A 25800-nucleotide genomic window follows, 5' to 3' on the forward strand; every position below is an offset into this window, starting at 1 on the left:
CAATATTTACGCACTCAATCGTGCTGTTAGTTGTTGTGGTCCATTTTACAGCTACATATACCAATGGTTATCCAAAATGCTAGAATTCTTCCCTGTTCTTAACTCTCTTTAATTGTGTGAGCAGGAATTTTTTTCTGTTTTTGGTTCATTTGAACCCCTAAATATTTTGCGATCAACTCCAATAGCAAGAGGCCCATCTGTATCACCAAAAAAAGCCAGAAGTTGTAAGAAATGTTGGTTTTTTTACACACAAAAGTAGTGGTCCATTCTACCCGCTATCCTAAACTCGAACTTCATGCGAGATTTCCTTTGGATTCAATTTATTAACTTTAAAACGGCTGCAAAATCAGGAACATTTTTAGTTGTTGGTCCATTTCAATAAAATATTGCGGACATCTAAATATATTGCGGACATCTTTGAAAACAATAGGCCTAGCCATTTTTCGTGAGCATAATTGCAATCTGTATATAATAACACCAACCTGTGTTGTAAAATGAAAAAATATTACAAAATGTACAATTCAATAGTATAAGTTAAATTGAAAAAATCGCATGCGATAAAACATATGAAAAAATAAAAAAAATGTCACAAAATACTGCAAAATCTATATTAACATCATTATAGGCATTTTTTATGCGATTTTTTTTTAGATTTTATACTTTTATGTTAAGAGGGCATTCTGAATTGACAAAATTTGACGAAATCGGTACAGCCAATCTTGAGATATAAGCATTCTAGCTAACATCCCCCTCCCTCTTATATATACATTGTATATATTTCGCTATAAACATCCGATATATTTACTATCGGCATCTACGTAACGGTCAGAGTTGATCTGTTCGTCTAGTTGTGATTTCGCCGGGATTAAAAATATTCGCGGTTTAATGAAAAATTTGACTTTTATTTAACACAAATGTTGTGGCCTATTTCAACCACTAAATATTACCGATGACCATCAAAATTGGAAGGCTTCTGCCCATGCTAACTTTCGTGTCGATTGGTCTATAATTGCCACCTGTAGAGCAACTGCAAAATCAGGAATTTTTTCAGTTTTTGGTCAATTTCACCCCTAAATATTATGCAATCATCTCCAAAAGAAATAAGGGTTCTATTCTGACCCGAGCCCCACCTCCCCCCCCTTTTTCGTGAAGATCGGACCATAATTGCGACCTTGAGAAAATAAAAATTTGATTGTTGCTTTACTTCAAGTTTATATATATATATATATATATATATATAGAACCCTTATTTCTTTTGGAGATGATTGCATAATATTTAGGGGTGAAATTGACCAAAAACTGAAAAAATTCCTGATTTTGCAGTTGCTCTACAGGTGGCAATTATAGACCAATCGACACGAAAGTTAGCATGGGGCTAGAGCTTAGGGCTGGGCAGAAGCCTTCCAATTTTGATGGTCATCGGTAATATTTAGTGGTTGAAATAGGCCACAACATTTGTGTTAAATAAAAGTCAAATTTTTCATTAAACCGCGAATATTTTTAATCCCGGCGAAATCACAACTAGACGAACAGATCAACTCTGACCGTTACGTAGATGCCGATAGTAAATATATCGGATGTTTATAGCGAAATATATACAATGTATATATAAGAGGGAGGGGGATGTTAGCTAGAATGCTTATATCTCAAGATTGGCTGTACCGATTTCGTCAAATTTTGTCAATTCAGAATGCCCTCTTAACATAAAAGTATAAAATCTAAAAAAAAATCGCATAAAAAATGCCTATAATGATGTTAATATAGATTTTGCAGTATTTTGTGACATTTTTTTTATTTTTTCATATGTTTTATCGCATGCGATTTTTTCAATTTAACTTATACTATTGAATTGTACATTTTGTAATATTTTTTCATTTTACAACACAGGTTGGTGTTATTATATACAGATTGCAATTATGCTCACGAAAAATGGCTAGGCCTATTGTTTTCAAAGATGTCCGCAATATATTTAGATGTCCGCAATATTTTATTGAAATGGACCAACAACTAAAAATGTTCCTGATTTTGCAGCCGTTTTAAAGTTAATAAATTGAATCCAAAGGAAATCTCGCATGAAGTTCGAGTTTAGGATAGCGGGTAGAATGGACCACTACTTTTGTGTGTAAAAAAACCAACATTTCTTACAACTTCTGGCTTTTTTTGGTGATACAGATGGGCCTCTTGCTATTGGAGTTGATCGCAAAATATTTAGGGGTTCAAATGAACCAAAAACAGAAAAAAATTCCTGCTCACACAATTAAAGAGAGTTAAGAACAGGGAAGAATTCTAGCATTTTGGATAACCATTGGTATATGTAGCTGTAAAATGGACCACAACAACTAACAGCACGATTGAGTGCGTAAATATTGGGCAAATGTCCCTGGTCAAACCCCTAAGGGTAATATCTGGGCAGTGCTCCATGACATTATCTCAAAAGCGAAATATTCCAAAATGGATTCGGACATAAGGGGGCTTCTAACATATTGTAGTGTTGTAGGGTATCACATGGTCGACCCCGCACGACTATAGCCTTTGCTTACTTGTTTATGCTGATTTCGTTGACGAATATAGCCAAATATCGTAGACAAGCAAATCATATAGATGAGTCTAAATTTGGAGACACAGAGGGCCTCTTGCTTTTGGAGATGATCGCAAAATATTTAGGCGTTTAAATGAACCAAAAACAGAAAAAAAATCCTGATCACACAATTGAAGCCATTCGACACGCCTGAGAAGATAGGTAAGCACAGGGAAGAATTCTGGCTTTTTGGATGACCATTGGAATATATTTAGCCGTAAAATGGACCACAAAAACTAACAGCACGACGGAGTGCATAAATATTGGGAAAATGTCCCTGGTCAAAATGCTGGGTTGCCAATATTCGACAGACCCATGACTCTTTGGGCCCATTCCAATCGACGAGTCTTGTCCGCAGGCAACATTCTTTGCGTCAATTGAATTTTGTACGGGAAAAAATGCAAATCAATGCGAATAATCCGTTGTAAAGTGGATCGAGTCATGCCCAACTGCTGAGAAGGGCGTTTTTGGGATGTTCTTGGGGACCTCTCAACACAGGCTCGTACGGCAGCGATATTCTCGGCCGATCGCCTTGGTCGACTTTTATATGGCCTCTTCGGATTAGAAAGAGCCTTACCAGTCGAAAATTTTTCGTATAAACGCCTAATGGTGTTCTTAGAAGGCGCACTTCTCACATTTTTTAATGTTTTAAAAGCACGTTGAGTTTTCACAATTGACTTCTTCTGTTAAATGTAAATTTCAACTATTTCAGAGCGCTCGCGTGGCGTGTATTGGTTCATGGTAAAAATCTGCTTGGACTGACGCTTCAAACGCGGTATGTCATTAAGCGATGTGACATCTCTGTCAAAAGTTATGGCGTTGCCAGATGGGTCTGTCGAATATGGACAACCCTGTATTTTGGAGTGTTCAAAAAAATTTATCTTTTTTCCGCCCAAATTTGGACGGAAACGCCCAAAACGGCAACACTGTTCACTCGACGTACAAAGGGATGCAACATTATTTTTAATTTTCCATCTGGTTTTCTTTTACACCATAACCATAGCGGGAATTCTGCTCTGCGTATATATTTACTCCAATGCCAAAAAATATTAATGAGAATAATATTATTTTTGCAGCTGTGGTGCGCCGCCTTTAAGTGACTCGTCCACGCAACAGCGTAGACCGACGTCAAGGAAGTGGACAGAAGAAAACAGCAACATCAGCAGAAATGGTTCGAAAAGTAAAGAAGCGACTTGAGCGAAACCCGCGTCGTAGTGGCCGAAAAATGGCTCGTGATCTGAAAATATCGCAATATTCCATTCACAAATATTGAAAAATGAGCTCGGGGTAAAGCCATTGAAAGAGTGCAAGAACTTACACCGCAACAGAAATAAAATAGACTCAATAGAGCTAAAGAGTTGCTTCACTTGGCCGAAAGTGGTGAACTGCCGAACTTGGTTTAATCCGATGAGAAAACATTCGTTGTTCAGTACACCTAAGTCTGTTTTTACACGGTCTTTTTGTACACGGTTTTGATATAACACGGTTTGAAAATTGAATACTTTTAATTTATTTACACGATTTTATTCCATTTAGCACGATTTGAAATTTTATGTACTTAAATTTTTTGTCAAATTTAATTTTTGCGAAGTATGTTCATATCACAAAAAAGTATTTATGAAAGAAAAAAGTCTGAAACCATCGATAGTATCGATAGTTTGCGAACACTAGCTTAAAGATTTAAGTGAATTCCCCTTTAGCGCGTACAATTTTTACTGGTCAAAGCAAATGTGAATAGCACTATGTGCATACAATAAAATTTACTGGTCAGAGCAATTGAAACGTGTTAATATTTTGTGAACTGTTAATGCAATAAGACGTGTTTGGTAAAGAAAAAAATAAAAATTCTTGTTTTTCACTAATTTTAATAGGTTTTAGAGATTAGGAACAAATCACCCATTTTTGTATAAGATCAATGTCTTTTTTACACGGCTTCTTCTGGAACCAATCTACCGTGTAAAAACAGACTTAGGTGTAGTTTGTAAACTAACAAAATGATCGTTTCAACCCAAGCGCCGGCCATGGTGATGGTGTGGGCCGCCATAACAGCCGGTGGTCGCTCTCCGCTCGTATTAATCGACTGTGGCATCAGAATAAATGCCGAATATTATCGCGCAAATATTATGGAGGGTGTATTAAAGCATTGGGCACAAAAACATTTTGGCCGCAGACCTTAGACATTCCAACAGGACTCCGTACCATCGCACTCAGCACGCACCACCCAAGAATGGTTACAAAATGAGGTTTCTCGCTTCATTTCTTGCTCACAATGGCCACCAAAATCTCCGGATACCAATCCGTTGGACCATTGTGTCTGGAGTATTTTGGAAAGCAAGGTTGGCACTAAAGAATACCAAATTGTCGATCACCTCAAGCAAGCGCCTCGCCGGGAATGAGCCAAAATACCACAGAGTAAGATTTGGGCAGCGTGTGACGGTTTCATTGACCGTTTGAAGGCCAATTCGTGCCAAAGGTGACTAATTCGAACAAATCTAAACTTATTCTAAATTTTGTTGCTATTTCCGACATTTTTTGCTTTCATTCAATAATATTTAAAAAAATGTAAAAATTATGGCGTTTGACTTTGTTGCAGTTTTTTTCTCTCACCCTGTATGCATGTTTCATCCGATTTTATATCTAAGTCTTTTCTAAATCATAATATACTTTTAAAGCAATGCCATTTGGTACGAGAGGTCACTATAGCATAAAAATATCTGCTTTAAATTTAGCGGAAATCAATTCAGATTAAGAAATATTTTCCTTATATATTTCATACGATTTAAAGCCATATTGGCCATTTAATACAGATCATTGTTAACATTATTTACTCCAAACAAATGCACAAAATAAGCAAATGGTTTTTACCAGAAACTTTTCTAAGTCTGCAGTGTGACGTAGGGTATCATATTGTGGATCAAGCCTGACTTTTGTCTTTTCCATGTTCATTAAAATACGTAATTGATATAGACGGGTCAAATGAAGCTACTAAAGAAGACTCTGTCTTGAACCAAAAATACCTTTTTATCTTTTAAAGAATGTTTTTCGGTCTTTTGTTTCTTATCCGCTTAAGGTTGGTTTGTGCATAAAGCTATCTTTTCCATGCTTCTAAAATATTTGGTGAAAATATTTAATTCAGTATTGCTGAGATCTAATTTATTATATTTTTTAAGTTATCGCTGATTTTCCAGCCAAATGTAAAAAGGGCAGATACTACAACAAGGCGCTTAAGTGTCAACTATACTTGAGAGGATATTAAATCTGTCCAACATGTCTGGGGATAGCAGATCAGTGAGGAACTTTCATGACAGTCTTCAATTTAACAGAATTGAATTGGTACATTCACTTCAACATGTTCGAGAATTTTGTTGACCCAACGTTGCTAGGGTACAATGTTCTCTTAATGGAAGAGACGTTAAAATTCTACGAAATATAACACAGTTTGATTGTACACTATCTCAGCAGAGATCAGGCAGGAACTTGGCAACACAAGTTAATCTGCCAAAAATTACAATCCCTCAATTCGATGTGGCAAACATTTTTGGGAAAATGATCAACGATCAGGCTTTGACTGAGGCGAATTACGACATTGCTCGGAAGGTATTCCGAGACAGATACAACAACAAGAGCGCTTAAGTGACAACTATACTTGAGAGGATATTATATCTGTCCAACATGTCTGGCAGTAGCAAACAACAGCTATTTATCATCATACCATCAGCCATCTAGCTCTTTGCGTTGGAATTGAAGTAGCCATCAACTTTCGCCACTACCCATACCTACACCCCGGCAATCAGTGTCATCATTATACGTCATTGACCAAACAGTTTATTGAACGTTCCCCGTTCAACGTGGAGGGAGAATGTTCAAAAGAACATATTTTTTGCATATACACTTTATACTTTTTTTGTTATTTAATAGTTTTATCATATGTCAGCATATAGCTGACCTAAATAATTTTAATGCTTGCTTTGAGCAGGTCAATAACCTAAATAAAGAAACACCTCGATTTGTTTTTGCTTACTTACAATTCAAGTGTTGTGTACATCTACTTTCCATGAAATTAATAAACAGTATATTTACTTTATATTTAGTTTATGAAATACTTTAACACTCTTAACGATGTTTGATCTTCCACAGAAATTTATCACTGATATCTGGCGACCTCTTCTAATATAACTCGTGAAGTCGGATTTTAACCGATAACTTAAAATGCGTTTCTCTCCAAACTATTTTTTTTTTTTGAGATGTAACACTCCTTGAGTAAATGAGCGATATTTACAAGTAAAACAGAAATGAGCGTTCGAAAACTTTGAATCAGATAAAAGTATTTAACAAATTTAAAGGTAATACAAATTTCTGTTCGTATAATATTTAATTATTTACTAATTTGTTACAATGTTAAAGAGTACGTTTCAAAAAGGTTATGTGTAATAAAAAACGACTTAAAAAATTAATCTTAGTTCTACTTTAACTTTTTCTATTTTGCTCGCCTCTGCATTGAATTGATGCCACGTCAAAATTTTATTTATATTAACAAACCAACATTCATGTTTTTTGTTTGTTTACTTTAATAATTTCGTGTATACAAATTTTAAAACACACCAATCCTGAAAAAAATATTAAAAAAATTAAGAAGCAGCTCACTTCTGCAGTAAAAAATTGAATTATTGTTATTACTACAAATTATTGGGCAAGCGAGAACATCTACCGATAATGCATTAATACGGATAAAATGTTTATCTCAGTTGTGTATATTCGAAACAAAGACTCAAAAAGGCAAGTGAATCAATATGCAAGCCTTCAGATTTAATGCTCTAAAGTAACATTTATTTTTTCTCTCCAATGAATTTTACAAATATTGAAAAAAGACTTAGTCTAAAGGACAGGAATGCGCGTGCATGTATATTAATGGAATAAAAAAGACCATTTATACCCCGACGCCCCATAAAATATGATCAGAGGAGAGCTTAACTCAAAAAGGATCAAAATATTTATTTTACAGCCATCTAATCATTGGATTTTCTATTTGTGTTTAGAAGATTAACTGCTGTAATAGCATCGGGAAACATTGAGTGGTAATTTAGAAGAGGGACATATGTTGCACCAATTACACGTCCCGCAAACCATCGTCCATGTAATGCATTAACTGCTAACACAGCAGTTGTTATACTCGGACATTTCACGTATACATTGCCCGTTGGCGTAACTTTATCAACAAATATATGCAACACTCCTCCATGTTTCGAGCATTCTTCAATAACATCGTCTTGTATTTCAGAATCCCAGTTGGGATTGGTTTCTGTGCGTGGATCGAACATATTCGATAGTAGAAAACATTGCGTTGCTATAGGTGGATTTTGGGTTTGTGTGTTGATGGGTACGGGTTGCGGGGCTGTAGCAAGCAACGCGTTAGCTGCAGCCTGAGGAACAGCTAGGCCGGCTCCTTCAGCTAATTTAAACATTAATTGCAGTCTTCCAGTCGCCCCCAAATCAATGCCACTCCGATCCATTTCATCAGTGTCTAGAGAAGAAGTGTTCATGTCAAGTCTTTCCGTTACATTGCCAACTTTCATTGGACGTCCTGCAAGTTCAAAGCCATTTAATTGTTCCAAGGCTTTTTTTGCATCTTCTGCGTTATGGTACTGTAATTAAACTGGTTAAATAGGCATATGGTATAAACATATATGTATGTTTTACAATATCGGAAGAAAACTCATGGAAACACTGAGTTGTTGGAGATAAGTTTTCGATAGACATTGTAAAACTTTGCTACAAATTTGTATCGCTTACCGTAATAAATCCGTATCCCTTTGAGCGCCCAGTTTCTGTATCCATTATTAATTGAATAGAATCAATCTTTCCAAATGGTTCAAATATTCCTCGTAACATATCTTCAGTGATGTTGAAGTGTAAAGATCCCACGTACAAACGCATAGGGCCAGTATGATTCTTGGGTGTAAAAGTTGGTACTGCATTTGCTATACGATTTTTTTCAGCTTGTGTATGCTGAACTACGATTGGTACACCCAACAGCCTTTGCCCGGATAGACCTAAAGCAAGAGCCACAGATTCTGGATCTTTGAACTCAATATATGCTATTCCTTTAAACCGCTTTGTTTTGTTGCACGTTATTAGACGGACATCACGTACTTTGCCAACGCTTGAAAAAAATTCTTCAAGATCACGTGCACGAACACGCTGTGATAGTTGCATGCAGAAAATTGTGCGTGCATCACGCTCCTCAGGACTGAGTTCTGTTTGTGGAGAACGATCTGGTCCCAAACCATTGGAAGGAGTGCGTCCACGCCTAAATGGACGTGGTGAACCACTGTGACGTCGATAACTAAAATTGCATTACAATAAAAAAAATACTTTTTTCAATTTGTTTGATATAATATTACCTTCTTTCGCGCGATCTTGATCTCTTGTAAGAACGACTACGTCCTCGCTCCTTTATAGGGCTCATCTGGTCTTTAGGACGACGATCCCTTGATCGACTACGCCGATAGTCACGTGAGCGACTGCTCTTTCCTTCAGATCTCGATTGAGAACCTTTTCTGTCCCTTGACCGACTACGGCGCCGTTCACGTGAACGACTTCTAACTCTTGCATCTTTGGAGCGGCTACTATGACGATTACGGTCTCTATCTTTTGAAGACCTTTTTCGATCTCTTTCGCGATCCTTTGATCGGTAACGATCTCTTTCTTTGCCTCTATCACGATCCGAATAGCGACGATGTTTGCCATCTTCAACATCGCGTGATGTAGATCGGCTCCTATAAAAAATGTTAAATGTATTTTATTTGTATACCTTATACATCATCTAAAATAAATTAGAAATTATTTTTTTAAGTTTTTTTTTTTATGCGTTAAGGAAACCTAACTATATGTTTATCTAATTATATAAAGCTTTTACACAGATGTTAGGTTTTAAGTTAATTCTACTTTAGTTCCGAAATTTTGGGAAAGGTGTTGTCTTTTAGTTCCTGCTTCTACTTTCCTCTTTACAATTCAGACGTTTTGGGATGATATTATCTTTATAATTGCTTAGAATACTAATTAAATTGGTAAATCCTACTAAACACTTTTTCTATAATAGACTGATTTTGGAAAATTCGAAGTAAACTAATTTCTGAGAGTTGCCTATTTATCCTCTATTTCATAAAACAAAAACATTTGAGCAATTAAAAACTAACAGGGGTTATGCCTCATCATTTGCACCCATAATTGAAACCTTGAATTATTATTAAACAGTCTCCGCGACTCATATGAAATACGAAGTGTTCTTCATATTATGACATATAACAATTATTGGATGTTTGTTTGGAAAATAGAAATTTTCTATACACCTCAATATTCTGTATTTTTTGTTAGCATTTTAAATGGATCATTCCATTTACAAATGGATTTCTCTAATTACAATTGGAGTTACTCGAATTACAAATGGAATTCTTGAACTACAAATGAAACACTTCGAATTACATCTGAAAAGGGTGCAATGCTACGCAATGAAAGATTTTTCAAACCAGCCAGAATGCTGCCTAAGAACTGCAATAGGCGCTTCAACATAACACAAATGGACCATCGTATGGTGGATAAACCCCTGTTTTATCAATCGTCAGCTCTATTATCACTGCTGAAGTTGCTGGTGTCGAAAAAGTACATATGTACTTTACACGATGTATTCAACTTATACATATGGAAAATTTGACCCTGTATATGCAAGCCTTTATGGCCGGTTATTACATCTTTCCGATAGAAAAAAAATTTTGTTGTCGGAAAAATAAATCGTTTTTCGTTATTACAAGCTTAATTTAAATGTGAACTGTCCCAAAAGCAAAAGGCCAGACCATCTTCCTTTTATATGTAACGTTAAGTTTACTGAATTAATGTTACCATATTTTATATTTACAATATTGCAATACTGAGAAATTGATTCAAATAAAGAATGGATAAAACAAATCCAACATGGAAAACATCCATCATTATGATAACTACATGGATGCCAATCCACTTAAGTAAATAGTAATTTGCCCAACGGTTATAAAAGAAAATATAAGAATATTTTCGCGACTGCGTATGGGACACACCATTTTAACGCATCAACATTTAATCAACAAATACTAGTTAATTATATCCTCCCAACAACAGATCATAGGCTCAACAACAATGCTGTTTTTTACAACACCAAGGATTGAACATGGTTGAAACTATAAACAACCAACATAATTTAATAATAATAATTTAATTTCTTTAAAATTTCCAATTGTCTTTGATCGAGGATTGAACATGGTTGAAACTATAAACAACCAATATATTGATAATAATAACTTCTTTGTATAAATAATAATTTCTTTAAATTTTTCAATTATCCTTGATCGAAATTGCATTGCGCCCAAATTCTTACTCTTATATTTAATATAGGTTTATATTTACAATATATAAAGGAAAAACAAAGTTTCCTTTTAATTTATAAGATAAGACACCTTAACTTAATCATGAAACTGGATATGCTTAATTGTTTATTATATGTTTTAAATTGTACATTCAACTGCTAAGAATAATGTACGTCCTACATCTGGAAATTTTTGGACCCTTCAGCGTTATCGTTAGCTATGTAATCATCTGCTCAACAGAATAAATATTTTCCAAATTATCGTATGCATTGTATGCTTGTAGAGCAAATAATAGATTTTTCTATTGCATTTATTTATTGCAATGGTGTACCCAGTATAGTATATTTTAGCTTCTAAATACAAATTAAAACAGGCATAAGAGACTTACCTAGATGTATTTTTTCGACCATTACGATCTGAATATTTTCTGCTTTCCCGTTTCTCTTCTTTTGTATATTTGCCGTCAGGCTCCTCTTGTCCACCACCTCTGTTTGCTTCATCTTCTCTGGAACCACTACCAACGTTAGATTTCTATTACGGTATCGCAAGAAGTTACAACGTGCGAGTAACAATAGTTGCAGCAACACATTGTAAATTGAATAATTTTGTGATATTTTGTGGTAGTTGATGAGATTGTAATAACAAAAGTTGGTTAAACAAGAGAAAGTAAATCAAATTAATTAGATATCACTGTGTTATTTTTCTCATTTCTAATATTTCTTTTAAATCTCCTAATTACAAAATTATTTCGGGTGCTTAATTGTCCCATCTTAGAATGGCTTTGAACAACATTGCACCGCTTTCGACGGTATTTCATTTTAATTTTACTTTGTTGTTGAATCGTTCCTTCTATGGATATACGAATCTATCAATATGAATATAATAGCATTAGTATGTGGGTGTATCGCTACAATTTTGGCGATACATAATATTATTACATGTATAAGAATTATTTCTCTTAACTTTCAGCTTTATACAATCTGTTGACGAGGAGTTGATTGGTATTGTCATAATGGGGTAGCAGTTATTTATGTGAATAGGTTTGCCATTAAGTCCTGCATATGACATGTGCCGCCCAGACCCAAATGTGTATGTTTGTGCAATCATCTGAAAATTTAGTCCAGGTTCAGTTTGATTGTTGAATATATTACTATTATAATTTCATTTTATTAACGATTCAAGTATCATAAAAATCAGAATTTTTCGAAAAAGGATTTCTTTGATACAAGGTATTATTTATTCAATATTAGGCGATTTTTTTGTTGGCACATTCAAAACTTACCAAAATGTCTCCAGCTTTACATATTTAGAATGACCAAAATTCAATCACTCTCTAGCAACAAATTGAGTATAAAGGTTTTCTGCAAAGACATTTCACCCTTAAAAATTATTCTATTTATACGTATTTCAATGTTAAATTTTAATAGTTCCTACTTTTGAACACATAAAATTAAAAATGGAGATAAACATCTTCAAAAATAATATATATAAAAATAAAATCACCCCGCTGGTATTAATAGCGACGAAATAAAGCATAAAATTTCAGTTAATATTAAGAAATGTACAACTTAATCAAAGCCTACAAAGTTTTTTGGGTTCCGAATAAAAACAATATTTTTTATAAAACAGAAGTAAAAAAATACTTATTATTCTTTGATTTGATCAAGTATCTAAATTAAGAAGGGACTCCATCAAAACCGATATGGACTTTCTTGCTATCGTATTTTGTTGAGATTGGAGTGGTGGGACAATAAGCTAATAAGTTTATAGATTTATTTTATAGCTGTTTCTGCTGCAAAAAGTTTTTACGGTTGTAAGTGCTAGTCCAAGAGCTCTTCCTATATTAGCAGCATTTTTTCTGGATTTATTACGTCCAATTTCTTTTTTTGCGTTTTTATGGTACGCGGGAGAATATTACATTAAATTCTTGCCACAGACAGACAAGTGTTCTTACTACCACTTATACACACAATAACAAAGAAAATGGAATTCCTCTTTTTAACGTACTGGTGACCGTGTTGCCACTAATGTACATATGTTTTAGACGATTTCACATTAAATTTTCCCAATCTTGGTTAGTTCTCATTAGTCTGTCGTAATACCATACAAATTTAAATTGTTATAGTTATTTAAGACATTTTAACTAAGATTTTTTTATTGGCAAAGTTTGGTTAAAATTTGCAGTGCGTTTAAATAAATAAAAACCTAAAATTGAAAATATGTGAATTTTTAATTTTTGTGAACGAAAATTGAACAATTTTGGTAGGAGTATAATGTACAAAACGAGTTCTTACAATTTAAGAGAAATTTAAATTATATTATGTGTGTCTGCGCATTAGATATTTTGCAATAACTTGTACGAAATCAAATGAAAATGATTTCAAAACGTTTTTTACATCTTTTATACTGAAACCACATGATCATTTTTAACAAGTTCAAAATAATTTGAAGGCATTTTGTAAAAACATTTAAATTTTTTCTACATGCATGTATTTTGTACTTTTTACCTTCCCGAAAAATGCTCTCGAATAATTCCCGAGCTATATTAAGAAGTAACAGATTCGGACTTCAATGGAACGATATTCGTGTGGTGAGTAAATTGAGACCCTGGGTCAAGAGCCCGGCAGTTGTCGAGGGAACGATTTCATGCAAAGATCTTTTTACAACGTTATAAAAGTACAAGTTGCGTTCTATGACTTTTTGTTTCCGATAAATTTGTTTTCTTTTTTAATTCAATTAAGTTCTTTTTCGCCTATTTGTACATCAAATTGGAGCGAACAAAATATAATTGTTGATTTTGGTCTCCAACCGAAGGGTTGAAACTGAAAACAAGGACTATGACGAGCTTAAGGGAGCCTTCGGAGTCAGAAGCAAAATCGAACAATTCAGTTTTTAAGACTCGAGCTGCAATAAAGTTTGAAGTGAAAGTGTGACCACATTACAAATAACAATTACTAGTACAATTTATTCATGGAGAGATTGACGAATGGAAATCTATTTGCGGGGAATATTTTCTTAAATGTTGTGTAATATACGTTGTAGGAAGAAATAAGGACTAAGGATATAGACATTGTCGAAATAATAATCTTGTATTTTAAATTAGCCGGAAGAAATATCGGCCGCAAAAATAAATTAAACAACAATTTTAGTTTTTTATTTAAGGTGCAATAATAACTGGTGCATTTTACATTTAACAAGTTTAAAAGCGGTAAGTTCGGCCGGGCCGAACTTTGAATACCCTCCACCATTTGGAAGCAATTTTAAAATTTTCAAAAAATAAAAACCTTTAAAACGTTCTGTTAAAATTTTAAAAATACCAAATATAGCCGTTATATTGGGGTCTATACGACGTGGACCTACATAGGCATTGTTTGTCATAAGTTATTACCATATTCAAATTAGAAACTTGAAATAAGTGGTGAATAATGTAGCTAAAATTATCAAAATATCGTATATAGGGAGGTACCGTTATATCGGAGCTGTGCGAAGACTTGGGCCTGCATGGACAATTTTCTGTCACAAGCTGTAGCATCCATTACGAACTTCAAATACCACATCTCAAACAATTTCGGTGGGTATTGTACTTAAAATCATCAAAATACCGAATGTTGGGAGGTACCGTTATATGGGGGCTATACGAAGACGTTGACCTGCACAAACAATTTTCTGTCTTAGGGTGTAGTATCCATTTCGAACTTCAAATACCAAATTCGAAACAATTCCGGTGAATAGTGTCGTTAAAATCGTCAAAATACCGAATATAGGCGGGCACCGTTATATGGGGGCTATACGAAGACGTGGACCTGCACAGACTATTTTCTGTCTTAGAGTGTAGTGTCCATTTCGAACTTTAAATACTAAATTTGAAACAATTACGGTAAATAATGTCGCTAAAATTATCAAAATACCGAATATCGGGAGGTACCGTTATATTGGGGCTATACGAAGACGTGGACCTGAACAGACAATTTTCTGTCTTAGGGTGTAGTATCCATGGGGACTATATGAAAACGTGGATCTACATGGCCCATTTACGAACTTAACCTGCCTACTGGAAAAATAAACATGTGTGCAAAATTGTAGCCATCTATCTCAATTCGTTCGAAAGATAGCGTGATTACAACAGACAGACGGACATCGCTAAATCGAATATAAATATATACTTTGTTGGGTCTAAGATCATTATTTCGATGAGTTACAAACGGAATGACAAAGTTAATATACCCTCCATAGTATGGTGGAGGGTATAAAAACCCCACAGTGATTGATTGGCTTTAATAAGCGCAAGCGAAGGTAAATTTTCTGAAATCGAATCCAGCATAAGCGCTGAAGCTTTCAGGGACAATGAAAGGCCTGTGAAGCAATTTGTGATGGCTCCAATTACAAAATAAACACAAATCTTCCCGAAAAGGGGTCATATTTTGTAAAATGGGGACATTCGAAAAGGTAAAAATTCATTACCGGACAAAACAAGCAACAAGAAATAGGAGACTGTTGTGAAGATACCGAAAAAGAAGAAGATTGATAAGCCAGTTTTGTGGTGTTATGGGTTTATGAATTATGTCCGCCAGAAAACTATCTAAGTCATTTCAAAAGAAATCTTTGTCTTATTTTCTCATAAAATACAAAAGGTGTAACCCACACTATTTGAAAGTTTATAGTCTAGTCAAAATAGACATTTGTAAGTGCAAAAAATTCTCACAAAGCTGGATTCTGATATGGAGCATTACAAAAATAACAAAAAGTCCCCATAAATCCTATTTGCGAAAAAGTTATTCACTATCAAAGTTATTCCCTGGTTAACTGAATTTGCCATTCGATCTCGATGTGCAGATAAGCGGAGCTCCTGGTTTGCTGGTGCTGTTAATGTGGTATAATATTTGATCATTTAGACATTTAAAGAATTAATTTTATTCATTTTCATGCTTTTCAAACTTGTATAAACTTGATCCCCAGCCTGTTGCTTTATTTAGATGTCTCTTGATCGGAATCTTGAGTCAGAGATACTCAATTTTTCAGCAATGCTTTCTTGTTTTCATGTTAAAATTACGTATGATCATTTAAATTTCCAGAACTTGCGACAGTCTAGACTTAGCAACTAGGTGGATGAGTTCAAGTGTCGACTTGTTGGTAGTTGCATCTATGTTTTTTTTTTTTTTTTAATTTATATTCAATTAACACAGTTACCTAGCCCATAGGGCCATTGACGGTTCCAAAAACTTCTATACATGACTACTCTAAAATTATTTATAATATTCTTAATCTTAAAGTGCTTAATTAAAATTATTATTAACATTAAAACAAATTAACAAATAAAAAAAATAACAATTGATTAAATAATAAGATGAATCAGCTATACAAGAGAAATACAAAAACAAACACAAGAAAACCATGAAAATTATTAAACAATATTTTGATTGAAGTGATCATATAACTTACGCTTATAACATTTTAGAGAAGAATTAAATATTTTAAGATTGGGCGGCAGATTGTTGGAAATACGAGCAATTCTTACGTAGAAGAATTTTTCCAACTGATATAGAAAACTTAAACAGATCCAAAAGAGAAGAACGTTTCTGCAATCTAAAGTGTTTGTAGAAGAGCAACATTGACCTTAAATTCACAAAGCAATCAAATGAACAACCAAGGAACTCTTTCAGAGAAGGAGATAATGATCACGACGTTTAACACAAAAAAACATATCGCAAAACCCTATCAAACAATAATTTCAATTTACGAAAAACAAAACCACAACTACCCCCAAAAATCTCAATACAAATAAAAAGTGAGGCATAATTAAGGCATAGACCAACTGAATTCTAATTTTCTTTGGCAAAACTATATCCAAACAGTACAACTTTTTTAAAATAAAATTTACTTTGGACACTAAGGAATTCACATGCACATCAAATACCAAACCAGAATCAAGAAACAAACCAAGACATTTCATCGAGCTTACAACATTTATAGGCGTCCTATAAATGGAAACGTTTATTGAATCCTCTTGCATGTTCCCAAAAAACATCACTTTAGATTTTTGAGTATTTAATGAGAGGCCATTACAGGACAACCAAGTAACCAACTTATTAACATTAAAATCAATTGATGACTGCAACATATCCATAAACACATATTCTCCTTTAAACAAAATTCGAATGTCATCAGCAAATGCAAATGACATACAATTTCTACCATTAACACAACTCAGCAAATCATTAACATACATGACGAACAATAGAGGGCCAAGAACAGCCCTTGTGGTACGCCACTACTCACTGGAAGAAGACTGGAAACAACATTTTTACAACAGACATACTGTTTTCTCCCAAACAAGTAAGAAAACAATAACTTGCAAGCCGAGAACGAGAAATTGAAAAAACGATGTAGCTAAGTAATTAACACATGATGTAGCTAAGTAATTAAACATGATTTATCCTGTCAAATGCCTTTTTCAAATCAAGTGCTAATAAAACACAACAATCACCAGCACTGACACAATTTCGAATATTATCGTTCAATCCAACCATCTTATCATCTTATCTATCAGCCTTTAATATTGATATGTTGAATGTTGTGGATGTTGACGCTAAATGTTCTCAAATATCAAATCTTTTGTTGGGGTTGTTTGATTATGTTCCTTTAGTGCATAGAAAAATGCGATCTGATGATAATTGGATTAGTTCAAATCACATTACACTTGTTTGATCACTTCGTGATTTGGCTTTTAAGGCTTACCTTGATGATAAAAGCAATGATAATTGGAAATTTTTTTGTCGTTATCGTAATAGAGCGAAGAAGAAATTTAATACGTTGGTTTCAACTGCTATTAGAGTTTCCTTGTTTGTGGAAGCAAGCTCGTGTCGTTCCAATTCTCATGATCATGATCTCAGGATTATATCAATTCTCCCTGTGATGGCTAAGGTGTGTGAGCATGTTATAAAGGACCAAATACTTGCTCATATTGCAGGCAAGTTATATAATGGTCAATTTGCTTTCCGTAGGAATCATAATACCACCAGTTTGCTTCTTTACTTAACTGAGTTAGTGAGATCTAACACAAACCTTAAAAAGGATACTGTAATTGTTTCATTGGATTTAACAAGGGCATTTGATTCTCTTTCTCATCAAATATTACTCAGTAAACTGATGTACGAGTTCGATTTTTCTGAGACAGCTTGTAATCTTATTTTATCATATTTGTCCAGTAGGTCCCAATGGCAGATCCTCAAGTGTGGCATTGCTTTCGTGTGGTGTTCCGCAGGGCTCCGTATTAGGTCCTTTGTTTTTCATTTTATATGTCAATAACCTCTCTGAATGTTGTAATGGTGTAAATTGCACTCCTCTCTTATATGCGGATGATGTGTTTCTCGTTTTTACCAATTCTAATATTAATCCTATAGCTTTTGAAAGTGAAATTAAGAATTGTCTTGTTCATGTTGGACAGTGGTCTTTTGAACATTCTCTGGTATTGAATCCGTCAAAGACAAAGGCTATTAAGTTTGGTTGTAATGCATATAATCTAAATATTGCTCTCGATGATAATCTAATTAGTTTTGTAAGCAGTCACAGAATGCTGGGTATTTTGGTAGATGAGAAACTTTCTTTTGAGACTCATGTCGATTCCGTTCAGAGACGAGTTTTTGCTATCATTCGTAGATTCTATGGTACTAATTTATTTTTACCATTGTGGGTTAAAAAGAGGTTGGCGAATGCTCTTTTAATGCCTCATATCAATTATGGGCTTGAGCTGGTTTCTGGTACGATAAATTGTATTTGTTTAAGAATTAAGCGTGTAGTTAATGCTATAGTCAGATTTGTGTATGGTTTGAAGAAACGTGATCACATCTCAAATGTTGTTATAGATTTCTTGGGAGTTTCTTTTGAGCAATTTTTATCTGTTAAGTTATTGCATTATTTTTACAAAACAATCAGAGGTTGTTGTTGTTGTTGTTGTAGCAGCTCATACATCCGTGTTCGTTCTTTTCCATTTTCTGACTCAGTTCAATCAGGTTCTGCCTCTAAGTCCAGTCTCAAAAAGGATGCAACCTGTATGGGTTGTGTCCATAACGAGACTGGAGTTAGGTGAGTAGGCTTGGCTGGGCAGCGAAATAGATGCAGCGTGTCATGTGGGCCTGTGCCACATGCTGGGCAGATGTTCTGCACGTCGCCGTTAATCCGGGCCCAGTTGGAATTTAGGCGACTGCACCATCCGGATCGTAATTGGGCCAAGACTACTTGGGTTTGTCGGGGCAGCTCTCGTTCTTCAGCTGCGACGGGAGGGGGATGGTCTCCTAGCACAGCATTCACTCTATATCCTTCAATGGCTTCTGAGACCGCATTAGAGTGAATACTATTCAGTCCCGCTTGATAGGCCTGTTGATCTAGAGGCTCTCTCTTATACCTCTGTACCTCTCTCTCTAGATCATGAAGGTCTTTCCTAACGTGCCTGGGCGGAGGTTGCCTATCCACAAGATGGTGATTTGTATGGCTTTGTCTATAACACTCAAGCAGGTATTGCATTGACAGCATTTTGTTATGCTGTCGCACCGATAAGACCTTCGCCTCCTCATGTAGGTGATCGACAGGTGTCCACTGCGTAGCACTGACGTTGGCGAACCACACCGGAGCCGCATAGTTTACCACAGACCGGCCTATCGCGTTGTAAGAGGTCAACAAGGTTTCCTTATCAGCTCCCCAAGTACTGCCGGCCAGAGACTTGAGAACCTTGTTCCTATTTCTAATCTTGTCGCAGATAGCTGTGGTATGCGCGGACGACTTAAAAATGCTATCGAATGTGACCCCTAATACCTTGGGGTAGTTGGTGGTCGGAATAATTGCACCATCGACCTGCACATTCAAGGATAGCCCCATCTCCGCAGTCCATGTGGTGAAAAGTGTGGCCGTCGACTTAGTGGCGGATATCTTCATATTCCTCGCAGTGAAAAAGGCGGTAAGATCAACAAGGTAAGCGTTTAACCGATCGCAAATGTTATCAATAATGGGTCCGGACGCCACGAGCGTACAATCATCTGCGTACGTTATAATCTCTATGCAGTCTGGAGGGCGTGGAATGTCAGAAAGGTAGAGGTTAAACAGTTCCGGAGATATCACCCCACCTTGGGGAACTCCCTGTTTAACTCTACGGATGCTCGACTTCTTGTTTCTGAATTCCACGTACGACTGGCGTCCACACATGTAGTTTACTATCCAACGTTTCAAACTTGGCCGGAGGGTGGTGCGCTCAATGTCCTCGAACAGTGTGGCATGATTGACTGTATCAAAGGCTTTTGATAAATCAAGTGCCACCATAACTGTTCTATCACACGGCCTGTTCTGGTTGAGACCTCTACTGACATGTGTGGAAATGGCGTGTAAAGCTGTTGTTGTGCTATGCAATTTCCGGAATCCGTGTTGATGATCGGCTACTGGGAAACACTCTCTTATGCTGGGGAGGAGTAAAGCCTCAAGCGTCTTTGCTACTGGTGACAAAAGTGATATCGGCCTGTATGAATCACTTTTGCTGGCATCCTTGCCTGGCTTCAGTAGCGGGACCACCCTGCCCATTTTCCAGGCATCGGGAACTACTAGGGTGGCTAACGACAGATTGAGAAGCTTTGTAAGATACTCAACTCCTGGTTCATCCAGTTGCTTCAACATCACCATTGAGATTCCGTCAGGACCAAGCGCTTTGGATGACTTTGCGCTTCTGATGACCTGTGCAACATCTGCCAACGTAAATTGTGGTGGTACCTCCTCGGCTGGAAGGGATCGTACACGGCGTAGGATCCTTCTCTTCGCCCTGTCACTATCGGGGTGCTCTACAAACTGCCGGTTAAAATAACACGGGCACCTCTTCGGATCTGTCACTTCTACGCCGTTGAATGAGACAGATTGTCGATCGTCCTTTTTCCCAGGGTTCGAGAGCGACTTAACCGTTGCCCACAATTTACTCGTTCCGGTACCGATGTTGCAATGCTTCAGATGTTCTAACCACTTTTTCCGCTTATGCTCACCTACTAACACCTCCAGAGTATGTTCCCTGACTCTGGGTTTATTACGGTTAGTACGGCGAAGCTCATCTCGCTCGTTTGCTAATCCCGCTGCCTCTGCTGGGAAATTTGGTCTTATTTCAGGTATTCGACCAGCAGGTATATAGCGAGCGGCTGCAGCTTTGATGATGTCCCGGAAACACCTATCCGCTACCTGAACATCAGATGGGTTGGGCAGTTCTCTAAAGCGGCGATTGGTATACTCTCTGAATTCTTGCCAATTAGCTTTCCCGTGGTTAAGGAAAGTGCGGCGTTCAGAGTCAATGAAGTCGGGTGGTCTGATGATGGCGATAATAATGGGGAGGTGGTCTGAGCCTAGAGAAATGACTGATTGCCAAGTTACGTCATTCGTCAGACCTGGGGACACGATGGATATGTCCGGAGAACTGTGGCAGTCTCACGTTGCAAAACGTGGAGCTATCAATTTGCTCAGCCAGCGCCATGCCTCTCTGGTCATTACCTAGGACGGAATGTCATAATTCATGATGGGCATTGAAATCCCCTAGCACCAGACGGTTATTGCCTACCAGTAGTGAACTGATATTAGGCATATAACGGCGGAATGTACACGTTGAGCACCTCTACCTCGGTAGTTCCACACTCCTCCACCTCCACCTCTGGAGCGATCCTTCCTCAGTACGTTGTATCCATCACAATTTTGAAGCCTGCAGGTGGTACTCAGCTTCGACCTTGATGTTCTTCCGACTCATAAAGCTTACAATTTCGTTGATCTTACCTCTGAGACCATCACAATTAAATTGGAGAAATGATACATTATCCGGAACTTGAACAGCAATGTGTGGCGTCAACTGCTGCGTAGATTGCTGTTGAGGAGATTGCGAGGGAGTCTCATATTGCGACGACGATGAGGACGCCGAAGATGAAGACTCACTGGGGTCTACATTGACGCAGCAGGAAGCAATGTAGTCCCTATCGCTATACTCCTGTATCCGGTTTAGGCCGGAACAATTTCGGAAATGCACCCACTCCATGCATCCGTTGCATCTCACCGAAACCGATCTGTGGTGGATGCGATTACGACAAACGGAGCAGAACCATGGTCCGGGGTTGGTCTCGATCCCGGCTCGGACCAAGAGAATACGGAGCAAACATTCCGGGTAATGTTGCTCCCACATCAGAAAAATGGACGAACACGAACATGTATTTGCTGGGTTGGCGGCCCCTGGTCTTAGAAATATGCCTCCGAGTCAATCCGGTACATAGGTTTCTGGCTAACATGTTCAGTTTTTCCAGGTCAACTAGGAGTACTCAGATATTAATACCCAGAATAAATTACTTAACATTTGAAAAGTCTTTTATTGTACGTATTGCACGTTTCGTTTGAAAGTGCTGAATCATGTCCTGTATCCTGGTATTTATCCCAATTAGTTTTATTTTCGTTGTTTTGAGCTTTTATTTTCTTCATTTTACTCTTTTTTTAATTGTTAAATAATAATAGAACAGTGTTTGGCTTGCTTGTTTGGGATACCATAGTATTTTGTTGTTGCAAAATCGTCAGGCAAAATCCCATTATTGTTGTTTTTATAAAAACAACGTTTGTTTATGAGTGGAGAACGATGGTAATGTTTACCAGGGGGTAAGGCAGGGAATACCTAGGTTTCGGAAAGAGCCACCAATCCTCATCAGTTCCCTTGTTTCTTGTCTGGGATATTCTCCCCAGAAGTTATTTTAAAAAATAACTTCTATGACAAAAACATTTTTTACCCAAGTGACGAGATCGTAAGCTCAATAGAAGAGGAACAAAAGAATTACATAAAACTAAAATTCTTTTGGAAAATCTTCTAAATCTTACAACCGCGCATATAAACATTTACATCTTTCTCCACTTGTTATGCATTCGTTCAACCTGAACGAAGTAACATAACCATGTAAGTTTGTTTTGTCTGTTACAACAAAAACCCCTTCGTCGACCGTGCCTGTGTCTATTAATAGAACAGTGTTTGGCTTGCTTGTTTGGGATACCATAGTATTTTGTTGTTGCAAAATCGTCAGGCAAAATTCCATTATTGTTGTTTTTATAAAAACAACGTTTGTTTATGAATGGAGAACGATGGTAATGTTTACCAGGGGGTAAGGCAGGGAATACCTAGGTTTCGGAAAGGTGGCGCTTACGATCTCGTCACTTGGGTAAAAAATGTTTTTTGTCATAGAAGTTATTTTTTAAAATAACTTCTGGGGAGAATATCCCAGACAAGAAACAAGGGAACTGATGAGGATTGGTGGCTCTTTCCGAAACCTAGGTATTCCCTGCCTTACCCCCTGGTAAACATTACCATCGTTCTCCACTCATAAACAAACGTTGTTTTTATAAAAACAACAATAATGGGATTTTGCCTGACGATTTTGCAACAACAAAATACTATGGTATCCCAAACAAGCAAGCCAAACACTGTTCTATTAATAGACACAGGCACGGTCGACGAAGGGGTTTTTGTTGTAACAGACAAAACAAACTTACATGGTTATGTTACTTCGTTCAGGTTGAACGAAAGCATAACAAGTGGAGAAAGATGTAAATGTTTATATGTGCGGTTGTAAGATTTAGAAGATTTTCCAAAAGAATTTTAGTTTTATGTAATTCTTTTGTTCCTCTTCTATTGGGCTTACGATCTCGTCACTTGGGTAAAAAATGTTTTTTGTCATAGAAGTTATTTTTTAAAATAACTTCTGGGGAGAATATCCCAGACAAGAAACAAGGGAACTGATGAGGATTGGTGGCTCTTTCCGAAACCTAGGTATTCCCTGCCTTACCCCCTGGTAAACATTACCATCGTTCTCCACTCATAAACAAACGTTGTTTTTATAAAAACAACAATAATGGGATTTTGCCTGACGATTTTGCAACAACAAAATACTATGGTATCCCAAACAAGCAAGCCAATCACTGTTCTATTAATAGACACAGGCACGGTCAACGAAGGGGTTTTTGTTGTAACAGACAAAACAAACTTACATGGTTATGTTACTTCGTTCAGGTTGAACGAAAGCATAACAAGTGGAGAAAGATGTAAATGTTTATATGTGCGGTTGTAAGATTTAGAAGATTTTCCAAAAGAATTTTAGTTTTATGTAATTCTTTTGTTCCTCTTCTATTGAGCTTACGATCTCGTCACTTGGGTAAAAAATGTTTTTTGTCATAGAAGTTATTTTTTAAAATAACTTCTGGGGAGAATATCCCAGACAAGAAACAAGGGAACTGATGAGGATTGGTGGCTCTTTCCGAAACCTAGGTATTCCCTGCCTTACCCCCTGGTAAACATTACCATCGTTCTCCACTCATAAACAAACGTTGTTTTTATAAAAACAACAATAATGGGATTTTGCCTGACGATTTTGCAACAATTAAATAATAATTTTTAAATTATTTTTATCGCTGCCTTCATTTGCCTGTATTGACTCATTTTTTTTTACTTTTGTTTTTGTTTTTTTGTTTTTTTTTTTTTTTTGTAGTTTTGGCTGGGGAGCCTTTTATAACTTGTTTTTTAATAATGTGATAGTTAATATAAGTTATTTTGAATTTTTCTACTTGGTATTGAGTACCTTATTAATACAATTAATTGGCCTTTATTATTTAGTATTAAGTATGAATTAAATAAAGAAAGAAAGAAAAGAGATGTTGTGCTATGATTGCTTCTGAATTTGATCTTTCAAGGCATATTCAACCATTTTAGAAAGAATTGATATGGGTCTGTACTCATCAGAAAAACCACCTTTATGAATAGGCACTATTTTAGCCCTCAGGAAATGCAGACACTCAACATGTTGTTAATATGAAGTACAAAAGGATAAACGAAGGGAAACACAAGTTTAAGAAATTTAAGTCTGAAACCATCATAGCCTACTGCCTTTGACTTAAGTCATAAGTCGTCCCCGGAACACAAGAAATATCGAAGACATCAATGGATTGATTAGAGACAAAACAAGAATTCAAGCTCTCAACATCCACATTTTCAACTTCTTATTCCACATCACACAATCCATTTTTATTTAATATTGAACAGATTTCTTTTGTGGTTTTATTTACAAACAATTGTTTATGGGCAATAAATTTCAATTTTCTTTGCACGGTTCCTACAACGGCAAAAAATCATCCAATTATCTAAACTCCTATTATGAAGATATGCCTTATATGCGGAGTCTCTAAGGGAAACATGATATCGGATGTCAGAAGTTTTAATTTAATTGGAACAACTGTATGCAGACATTGAAGACCACAATTAAGAATATTGACCTGTGAATCAACATCTGTCACTGCAAACACATCTTCAAAGCTGCATAAAGCCAAAGCATCCGAAATCACTGCTGGGTCAACAGAACTGTAGTCCGCATACGCTACGACAATGAGATACATTGAGAGACAAAAATATAAACGAGATATGCCAGGACAAAATAATTGATTTGACACAAAAAAATAATCCAACAAAAAGGTTAAAAATTGAGTTTTGCAGTGACTAAATCTTGGTTTAACCCTGCGGTGTATTGAGGGTTCCGGAATACAAGGTTCTGCGGAGCGATCGTGTTGGCCATGTTGGTGGGGGAGTAATGTTAATGTACGCGATAATTTGTCATATAATGTAGTTTTTAGTTAGGAGAATTATGGTGGGTGTGAGTCTTTATGTCGTTTGGCGACTCTACGGTGATCTTTACCAGTGCACTAAAACAAACGAAACTATTAACGTACCGATCATACGAAAACAGTAACTTAAAAGAAAAAAAAAAAAACACATTTCATGGTTGTCACTTCCTGCATTTTGTT

General features: G+C 36.2%; 1 protein-coding gene and 1 long non-coding RNA gene across 2 annotated transcripts in view; one reads left to right on the top strand and one right to left on the bottom strand.

Annotated features, from left to right (window-relative positions):
* The first annotated feature begins 3512 nt into the window (after positions 1–3512).
* On the top strand, positions 3513–6605 carry LOC131805031 (uncharacterized). The gene is made up of 2 exons (XR_009343480.1): positions 3513–5051; positions 5749–6605. It is a non-coding gene; the product is annotated as an uncharacterized LOC131805031 (long non-coding RNA).
* Positions 6606–6931: 326 nt separating this feature from the next.
* Positions 6932–25800, bottom strand: part of LOC101901440 (RNA-binding protein 39) — a 36381-nt gene continuing 17512 nt past the window's right edge. Inside the window, exons 2-5 of the mRNA XM_059128261.1 lie at positions 11363–11505; positions 8980–9354; positions 8369–8921; positions 6932–8220 (exon numbers count right to left, since the gene is read on the bottom strand). Of these exons, the coding sequence (XP_058984244.1) occupies positions 7585–8220; positions 8369–8921; positions 8980–9354; positions 11363–11505 (1707 nt within the window). The 3' untranslated portion in view covers positions 6932–7584. The remainder of the gene's footprint in view (positions 8221–8368; positions 8922–8979; positions 9355–11362; positions 11506–25800) is intronic.

The sequence above is a fragment of the Musca domestica genome, unplaced genomic scaffold (genome assembly GCF_030504385.1).
Source record: "Musca domestica strain aabys unplaced genomic scaffold, Musca_domestica.polishedcontigs.V.1.1 5, whole genome shotgun sequence".
NCBI classification, from domain to species: domain Eukaryota; kingdom Metazoa; phylum Arthropoda; class Insecta; order Diptera; family Muscidae; genus Musca; species Musca domestica.